This window comes from Rhinopithecus bieti, unplaced genomic scaffold (assembly GCF_001698545.2).
Source record: "Rhinopithecus bieti isolate Rb0 unplaced genomic scaffold, ASM169854v2 scaffold_20150, whole genome shotgun sequence".
NCBI lineage: Eukaryota > Metazoa > Chordata > Mammalia > Primates > Cercopithecidae > Rhinopithecus > Rhinopithecus bieti.
This window is the reverse complement of record NW_016810565.1, coordinates 4,944,116-4,954,150: the sequence shown is the minus strand read 5'-3', so window position 1 is coordinate 4,954,150 and position 10,035 is coordinate 4,944,116. Positions and strand designations below refer to the sequence as shown.

The following is a 10,035-nucleotide window of genomic DNA, read 5'->3' as shown; positions in this document are numbered from 1 at the left end:
TAAGAGATGGAGTCTCGCTCTGTCACCTGGGCTGGAGTGCAGTGGCCGGATCTCAGCTCACTGCAAGCTCCACCTCCTGGGTTCACGCCATTCTCCTGCCTCTGCCTCCCGAGTAGCTGGGACTACAGGTGCCCGCCAGTTTTTTGTATTTTTTAGTAGAGACGGGGTTTCACCATGTTAGCCAGGATGGTCTCAATCTCCTGACCTCGTGATCCGCCCGTCTCGGCCTCCCAAAGTGCTGGGATTACAGGCTTGAGCCACCGCGCTCCGGCCATATTTTCTAGTTTTTTTAGGAACCCTTAATTTCTCACCCCCCTGCCACGAACAGATCTATAGGGAGTATTTGGAGAGAACGTTTTGACAAAAGTCCAAAGCCTGATTCAGTGGCAAAAGCAGATAGGTAAGTTACCAAACCAGGAGGCTCTCTGGATAGTAATTTCACATAGGGCTCTGCCAGACGGTTACCACATTACCAGGACACTTGGTACAAACGAGAACTTCCAAGCCCCCATCCAGAAGCAGAGTAACAGTATGAGAATATGTGGTGTTCCCATCTGTCCAGCAGGCCCTAGAAACTCTTTCCCCAAAGTAACTGGTGCTAATGGTTTGTTGTGTGTCCTTCCAGAGATATTTGATATTTAATGTCTATAAATCTTGATTTAAAAGGACTCTTCTGTACCCTTTAAAATGATACATTTTAAAGATCATTTGTGTCAGTACTAATTGGACCCATTCTGTGTATAGAGATGGATATTTTAGGACACTCCTGTGTTCACAGCTCCTTTTTCATAAGGCACTTCATCATTGCAGCAGCTGCTTTTGGATATCTTCCCTTGCCTCTCATGAGGAGATTCGTCTGTGATTGTCTGAGTTGATTTTTTGTGTTTTTTTAAAGGGGTTGGAGTTAAGAACAGGTATGTGAATCACACAGATCATAGTGCCATTCTAAGCTACACCAGCTTATTAGCTATGAGAATGTAGGCAGCAACTCGATGTTTCTGAGCCTCAGCATCCTTATCTGTAAGATGGGAAGAGTGCTTCACAGTCTTTGGTACTTAGTGAATGCGAGTTGTCTCATTCTTTCTCCTTCATGGAAATGTATCATTTTAGTTTGGGTACCTATAAGGAAAGTATTTTAGGGACTATATGATTTATGCCAGTTGAGTCTACCCACTCCTACAAATCTGTCTGTCTCTCTTTTTCTTTTGATAAGAATGAAGCCAAGAAAAATTAAAGAAGATGATGCTCCAAGAACAATAGCTTGCCCTCATAAAGTAAGTAATGTTAGGGGGAGAGTGTTCATTAAACTGTTGATGAAGTTTTAGAGAGTTTATAAGAAATTTGTACTTCTGTTTCTGCTTTTGATAATTTAAATGAAGCAAAGAATTAGAATCTTTGGTTTCTAAATCCAAGAGATGAAGTTTTGTTATTTAGTAAAGTCCACTTAAATTTAAATACTGTTAAATGGGATGACTGCAGGGAGCCGATGCTTGATTACTGTGTTGACTCTACTGTTAGCGTTTCATTTCTTTTTGGATTATATTAACAAGTCAGTCTTAAGATCCTGGGTTGTGTCTCACCCTTGACCTTTATGGGAATGTAGGCTTGTAACTGAAATTTGGAAATTATTTTGGATGTTGCTAAAATAAGCCAAATAAAGACTTAATAATAATTTTGTGTTATTAGAGAGGCACTTAATTGTTTTCAAATGTAGTTAGTCTTTAAAATAAAAGGATAACCTGAAAAGTACTTTCGAGGTATTTGTTGGGGGCTGTTTTCAAACTTAATTGGATATAAGACTAACAGAAAAATCAAGTATCACATAGGTACAGAGAACAAAGTAGGAGAGATTGAGTGGAATAAAGAATGTTAAAAATGAACAATTGGAGCAGGCTACATTTAGTTTCATAGTCTCATCCCTGTAATGACTGTGCACTTCCTGTTGTTTGTCAGCGCTCTTCATGTGGCGATTTGAAATGTAAGCCTATCTCCATCAGGGCCAAAATAACAAGCATTTGAGAACAGTTAGGCCGGAAGTACCTGCCATCCCTTTAGCTTCTCTGTATACTTCTTAGTTTTCTTTATAATGGACACAGAATACTTGTACATATTTATGGGGTACCATGTGATGTTTCAATGCATGTATACATTGTGTACCAGTTAAATTTTTAAAATTTCCATTTTCTAAATGGAAATTCAACCTAGGGGTCAAGGCGGAAAAACTGTGGCTTCCCTCTCCCTTCTGCCTGTGAGCTGTCTAGTGACTTGTGCTGTCCTTCTGTCATGCTGTCTTATCATTTCCCCATTCACTCCATTACTGGGCAACAACTGCAGAAGAAATTGTTAAGGACATGCTTCTCGAGCGCCACACATCCATCTGCCTTTCCCGCCCTGCACTGGTATCAATTTGCCTGCTTCTTCCTTTTCCTAGTGTCTCACAAAATAAATTTCTTCTGTAGTTGCCATTCCTTGGAGACCCTCTTGCTTCTTTCTCTGTCAAGAAGGGGAAAGAGGCAAAGAGAGAAGAGGGAACAGTAGGCGATGGAGAATGACAGTCCATTGTTGCAGCACAGAATATGGGGCCACCAAAGGTAGTGGTGGACTACCGTCATTTTAACTCCATTTGCTTAGCAGTGCTTCTGTTACTTCATTTTGGGGGACATAGTCGGGTGAGGCGGCTGTGGTATAGCTGGAAGCCAGGGTGTTGGGTTCTATTCCCAGTTTGGCTACTACTAGTAGTGTGACCTTGGGCAAGTCTACTTAAAGACATCTCTAAGCCTCAGTTTCCTCATCTGTAAAACTAGGGTTTGCATTAGATGACTTTTTCAGCTGTCTGTTTTTTGTCTTAAATGATATTAATGTTCTACCGTAATACTAAGTAAAATTAAAATGGGAGGTTGGGGAGGTGGTTTTGTTTTAATACGTCAGTAAAGGCTGTTAAATGGTTGAATCCTTTCTAACAGTTTGCAATGTGAACCTCTAAGCTGCTTTCTCTGTTTTAAGGGCTGCACAAAGATGTTCAGGGATAACTCGGCCATGAGAAAACATCTGCACACCCACGGTCCCAGAGTCCACGTCTGTGCAGAATGTGGCAAAGCTTTTGTTGAGAGTTCAAAACTAAAACGACACCAACTGGTTCATACTGGAGAGAAGCCCTTTCAGGTAGAGCCAGTTCCCTCTCTTCCCCACACTGCCGTGCCTGTCTGAACACTGCAAGTGTAGGATGGTGTGGTGATGAGGCAGGAGGTGCCAGCCCAGAGATTCGGGGTCTTATTACTCCTTAGTGAGAAACGAAACTCCTGGGGAGTCGCTTGGAAGGGTTGCCGGGGATCTGGACTTCCTTGTCTATAACCTCTGTGGTGCTGGGTACGGAATGTATTGGTGTTGATGGAGTACACTTTATGGCAGGAGGAGAACAGGATTGATCAGGACCATACCTGAAACTCAATTTCTACTTCATTCATTACAGGATTGAAGTCATGTATTTTTGGTAGTTAATAGTACAATTACTAATTGATAAAGTTTCTAAAATTTTGTTGTATGAGTGTCAGTATAGGTAATATTTTGTCTTGTTTTTAGCCCATAAATAAGTGAAAGAACTAGCAGTCCAGTTAGTAAATCTAACATGGTTCTTTTTTTGACAACTGACACCAGAACCCTTAATCATTTGTATTTTACTGTTGCAAATGTTTACAGCAGCAGTAGAACTCTAGCCTGCATTTAGGAAGATTTGCCATTTTGCCAAATGTTTTAAACAGTTCATGAGGGCTATCCTTGGGTTTTTGGGGTTGTCCAACCTGCCTGCTGATTCTAAAATATATCTACAAAGTTCACCCAGGGCAGGAATGAAAAGTGTTTGGTAAAATAAATAGGCTGTTCTCTAGCAAAGCAGTGAGCTACTGACTCCCAGGGTCTGGTCAACGTTGCTGAGTGGGTTCATCTCTGGTCTTTCCTCGACAGTGCACGTTCGAAGGCTGTGGGAAACGCTTTTCACTGGACTTCAATTTGCGCACACATGTGCGAATCCATACCGGAGACAGGCCCTATGTGTGCCCCTTCGATGGTTGTAATAAGAAGTTTGCTCAGTCAACTAACCTGAAATCTCACATCTTAACACATGCTAAGGCCAAAAACAACCAGTGAAAAGAAGAGAGAAGACCCTTCTCGACCATGGGAAGCATCTTCCAGAAGTGTGATTGGGAATAAATATGCCTCTCCTTTGTATATTATTTCTAGGAAGAATTTTAAAAATGAATCCTACACACCTAAGGGACATGTTTTGATAAAGTAGTAAAATAAAAAAAAATAAAAAAAAAAAAACTTTACTAAGATGACATTGCTAAGATGCTCTATCTTGCTCTGTAATCTCGTTTCAAAACACAGTGTTTTGTAAAGTGTGGTCCCAACAGGAGGACAATTCATGAACTTCGCATCAAAAGACAATTCTTTATACAACAGTGCTAAAAATGGGACTTCTTTTCACATTCTTATAAATATGAAGCTCACCTGTTGCTTACAATTTTTTTAATTTTGTATTTTCCAAGTGTGCATATTGTACACTTTTTTGGGGATATGCTTAGTAATGCTATGTGTGATTTTTCTGGAGGTTGATAACTTTGCTTGCAGTAGATTTTCTTTAAAAGAATGGGCAGTTACATGCATACTTCAAAAGTATTTTCCTGTAAAAAAAAAAAAAGTTATATAGGTTTTGTTTGCTATCTTAATTTTGGTTGTATTCTTTGATGTTAACACATTTTGTATAATTGTATCGTATAGCTGTATTGAATCATGTAGTATCAAATATTAGATGTGATTTAATAGTGTTAATCAATTTAAACCCATTTTAGTCACTTTTTTTTTCCCAAAAAATACTGCCAGATGCTGATGTTCAGTGTAATTTCTTTGCCTGTTCAGTTACAGAAAGTGGTGCTCAGTTGTAGAATGTATTGTACCTTTTAACACCTGATGTGTACATCCCATGTAACAGAAAGGGCAACAATAAAATAGCAATCCTAAAGCAAGAATATGGCAGAACAAGATCTGTAAGCACAGTCTTATTTTCTTTTGTTGTCCAGAATACTTATAATTCTTGAGCCTCCCAGAAATTGGAAGCTAAATAAAGCAACTCAAGTTTCCTTTATTTTGCACTCAATTACAGTGATTATTGATGAAAGCGATGCATGGATATTTTAATACTTCCTACATGTCCTGACATCTGAAGGAGAGTAGGTAACAGGCATCCCGAGTTCAGGAACTACCTCAGAACACCCCAGGCCAGGTTGGTCATAGGCTGTGATTTTAGCCCCCGGCAAGTGTGAGTGAAGCATCTACCACTGTGCAGCCTGAGCGCCTGCGTGAGGTCGGGTGCCACCTGGCAGTGGGGCACACAGAGGGAAGGCCAGGCCTGTCCATCACCCTGCCGCCTTCAGGGGCAGCTCCAGCAGGGCCTTGGCTTGTGTCGCTGGTTATTTGGTTTGAGAGCCCTTGTTCCTCCATCTGGTGGAGTCCTTATTAAATACTAGCAATGTGGCAATTGAGTACCAGTAGCATAATTTCATGTTTCTAAATGGACACTGGGTGCAAATCAGCAAGGTGATTAGATTATTAGAAAATTGTGCTCAATGAGTACCTCTCACATTGTAACCTCTTAAATGTACAATTACAATGTTGGATCTTACGGTCAAATAACAGACTTGAGAATATTTTATAAACTGCCATGATACAGCAAAATCTCATTTATTCAAAGTGCAAACATACTGTGTCTTTCTGTTTTGTGTATGCTTGACTGCAAGACAAATGACAAACTAGCTAATATCCGAGATTTATTTACAAACGGCCAGGGACTCCATCAGGTGAAACACATAGCCCGATGTCTTAGAGCTTCTCCATTGGTCCCATACAGGAGGACTGGAGACCTAATAACAGTGACCCTGTGGCTCTGGAATTTTGAAGTGCCTTTTGTGAATCATGAATGAAACATTTAACTTGAGACCCTTTAAAAAGTTATCCAGAATCTGTTACCCCTTGGGTAGTTTGATGGAACTCAGTTAAGCAGAAGACCCCAGCTGTTTTCTGGGTAAGCCAGGCTTTGCTGTATCTGGCAGTCAGGAGAGAGGTCAGCCCATGGTGGAGGTCTTCAGTGCCGAGGGCTCGGATGAGAACGTGTAGTTCTTTGACTTCGGCCTGAGCAGGGGCTTCTATGGATGCCTGCTTTGTGAGCACCCACACCTTCCCTCCCCACTGTCGGGTTGAGTAGCCCCAGCGTGGCTGTGTTAGGAGTCCTTTGCCCAGCATTGTGATGCACTGGAGCTTGGCCCTGGCACTGTCCTCAGGACCTTGCCCAAGGGCCCACCGCAGAGCATACCTATGTTATGGGGAGCCCCGCTGGCAGCCCCGAGAGCCATGCCATGGCCTGCAGGAGCCCGGCTTCTGTATGGATGAAGTCCCTCTTCCTCTGTGCCTTGATCCCTTGGGGGTGCCTTTGGTCATCTCTTCTGTTCTTTCCTGTCTCTGAAATAGTCATCACTCCCCTTGACTCTCTCTGTTCACGTCTTCTCAGTCTGCAGAGTTAACTTCTGTAAGGAGTTTAATCTGGGGTTCCAAGAAAACAAGTTCCTTGTTAACATAGCACTGACTTTGCAACAATAGGAAACTAACAAATGAGCAACAATATAAAGAGTAGAGGTAGTTCTCACTGGGTGTAACTTCAGCCCATTCTGCTTGTGGTTAGAATTTATAACTTTGCTAACGATGTAGTTTACTAAGGTTTGAAATGGTGTTCTAACAGCGAGTCCATTGTCTTGAGGATTAATATGATTTATAAGTAATACTGATAGACATATTTTCGTACATCTGAGCAGAAATAAATGCATGTTTCTAGCATATGTAATATAAAAACTCCAGAGGATAAGTTTACACTTAACAAGATGTTGTTTTCTATTTTTGAATTTCTTATTTCCCCCTTTTTGGTAGTGGGGTTGAGAGGGGGAGCATACTCTTTGTATAAAGAACTGTCACCCCAGAGTGACATTTATTTTCCAAGATGACCCTGAACTCATGCTATTGGTTACATATGGTGTTTGTGTGCTTTGCCTAGTTTCAAGGCCTGAGGACTTGAGGAAAATCGGGATTTTTTTTTTTTTTCTTTTTGGTTTTCATGTAAAAATTCTAAATGTCATTTATTTTGCTAAATAAGACCCTTTCACAGGATAGTGTGCGCTATGCCTGTCCATGTTTCCAAGCAGAGTTCCAGTTGGTGGTGTCTTCACAAGTAGATGAGAATCACTTCCAGTCGGGGGAAGCCTGCCTGAGCAGTGTTTTGAGATTGCGTACATTGGAGAACTGCCCCCGTCCGTTTGCACTCTGCCTTGCAAAACTTACTATGGAGACGTGCTGCAGATTGGTCTCAGACCAGAGTTTATGTTTGTGGCACAGGAAAACCTGACCTCCTAAAGGAAGGTTTTGAATTGGAAACCTGATCATTCTACCCACCTCCCACCCCCACTATAGGCAGAGAGAGTTGATTGCTTCCAGGGTCTCTGACTTCTGTGACCTGGAAATCAGCCTGGCTTGGGAAATTCATGTTGTTGATCTTTAATTCTTTAAGTTTCTTCTATTTTCTTGACATCGGACCCCCAGCAAGAGTAAGGATACCAGAGGTGAAAACAGTGGTGAGAGCCAGGCTGCTCACAGACACCTACCTACTTGATGCCTGCTCTGCTGGCTTGCTGAAGCCAACTCTGAGTCACAGGGTTGCCTTAGACCCTAGGCTGTAGGGGGCAACTGTCTGGCTCCGGGCCCTTTGTCTTGGATCGGCTGACAGTAATGTGATCACAGCATTTCTTCAGAGTTCAGGCCCAGCAGGTCCTGGCAAGTGCATTCTACTCGAACTTTTAACCCAAGTGGTGGGGAAGGAAGTCGAAACCCCAACCTGCACTTTCTTGGGGTTCTGGCCATGCACTTCTTAGCCTGCTCTCTGACTTTACAGGACAAAAGGTACCCTACGCCTTCAGAATCATACTTACCTGCACGGCAGCATCTGACTGGATGGCTGGCTAGGTCTCATCCACCCCATATTACTGACCCTTGATTTATGTTGTTACTGCTCAGGTTATGCTCAGATGCCCTGGTTGCCTGAAGATGGTTTAAGTGCAGGCCCTTCAGACAAGTCACGTCAGGCAGGAGAGGGCTGGTCTGTAACCCACAAGAGGACAGATTTGTGGCCAAGAGGCTTCCTGGCATCCACCCCAGGCCCGAGGGATCAGTGTGGTGTCAGAGAGGATCTTTAAGCTGGGACTGTATTGAGGGTTAATGGGAAGTATGGGCAGCAGGTACTTGACACATATCACCCAGGGCCCTTATAAAATCTGGAACGGAGCCTTTAAGTTGAGCGTTAGCATCAGGTCAGCAGGCAAAGCAAACCTCCCACCTGGGTGCTGTAAGGTGGGAGCTGACACATGGAGAGCTTGGTCCTGGCTGAGCAGGCACCCAGCCCCATGTTCCCCGCCAGCATTCTGGATGTCAGAGGAGAGTGTATATGATAGTGTCACATTCATCTGAAGCACACTGATTGATTTTCCACAGGTGTGGCAAGTTCGATCAAATTGACCGCTTTTCATGAGACACCCAGACGCTGTAAAAAAACCACTGGGATGTGTTGAGGAGGGGGCAGTTTGCCGTGCTCTGTTCTATCTGCTGCTATCTCTGGGGGCCGCATAATGTCCACGCACATCATGGAGGGGAGAAAGGCATCAGTACCAAACGGAGTAACCTCTTTTTTCTACAATGTCCATACCCGACATGTGAGGCTCTATTATCAACAGGTGGTGAGAAAATTCTGTTTTATTCGCTTTCTGGTAACTTCTGTAGGCCCTGGCTCAAGGACTTAGCATTTCGTCTCATGTACATCTTTTTCTTAAGTGTTCTTTGCCATTTCTGGAATTGTCCTTGGTTTTTCCTTAGCTCATAGGTCATAGATGCAGAAATATAGTATTTAAGGCATCCGCATCCAGCATCAGATGGCTTTGCATCCAGAAAAACATTGATAACTCAGTTTGAAGCACCAAGCATGTGTAATATGGCTCTATAAAATATAATAAATGCATAATGTTAAGCTTTTTAATGCCTGTGGTTCTTGTTTGTTCCTCAGTCCTCTAAGCTGCTTCTTTAGTGTTTCATTGCACATGAAACCAGGCCATGAACCCTTCCTGGTCTTAAGAGTTGCCTGAACTGCCTGGGGCAGTTCTTGTGGCTTGCTTTCTCACACAGGAATGGGAACTCCCAGGATTTGGTCTCTCACCAGCAGGCAATGCTTCTGTAACCTTTCAGCTCCAAGGTGGGCTCAGGAGCCAGAGGGTGTTTTAAAGAGAGCCTCACCTACTGTTCAGAAAGCACAGCCCAGTGAAATGCCCATGCAGCCAGACCTATGAGCCCATGTCAGCCCTGGAAGCTCCAGAGCTAACTGGGATGAACTCACAAGAACTGGTCCAAATACACTGAGAGCTACTTAGGATTTAGCCAAAAGCAAAATGCAGAGCAGAGCTTCTTCGCCCCGGCCGGGGCCTTGGTGTCTGATGTTCTGCAGAGCAAGGTTCAGAGCAAGGCGTGACATTCATTATTACTTGGATACATGTGACTCCCTTTTTGCTAGTGACAGAAGGGGCTGCTGACAGAATGCTGCTGAGGTGGCAGGTCACAGGCCTGTGCAAGCCCAGAACTGCTGAGTGAAGGCCCTAGGTAGGGCTGAGCTGGGCAAGAGCCTGGGTGGAAAATCTGTAGATTTTACATGGGAAGGAACTAAGGCTTTGGAATTGCTTTTTTTTTTTTTTTTCCTCCCAGGCTGGAGCACAGTGGCACGATCTCAGCTCACTGCAACTTCCGTCTCCTGGGTTCAAGCGATTCTCCTGCCTCAGCCTCCTTCCTGAGTAGCTGGGATTACAAGTGTACAGGTGTGTGCCACCTCACCCGGCTAATTTTGTATTTTTAGTGGAGATGGGGGTTTCACAATGTTGGCCAGGATGGTCTTGAACTTCTGAC

The 10,035-nt window shown here is 43.3% G+C and overlaps 1 protein-coding gene across 1 annotated transcript in view; it reads left to right on the top strand.

Annotated features, from left to right (window-relative positions):
- The window catches only part of YY1 (YY1 transcription factor), a 49,117-nt gene extending 40,000 nt beyond the window's left edge, over positions 1 to 9,117 (top strand). Inside the window, 3 exon segments of the mRNA XM_017892246.1 lie at positions 1,214 to 1,274; positions 3,004 to 3,162; positions 3,961 to 9,117. Of these exon segments, the coding sequence (XP_017747735.1) occupies positions 1,214 to 1,274; positions 3,004 to 3,162; positions 3,961 to 4,143 (403 nt within the window). The 3' untranslated portion in view covers positions 4,144 to 9,117.
- Positions 9,118 to 10,035: the final 918 nt, after the last annotated feature.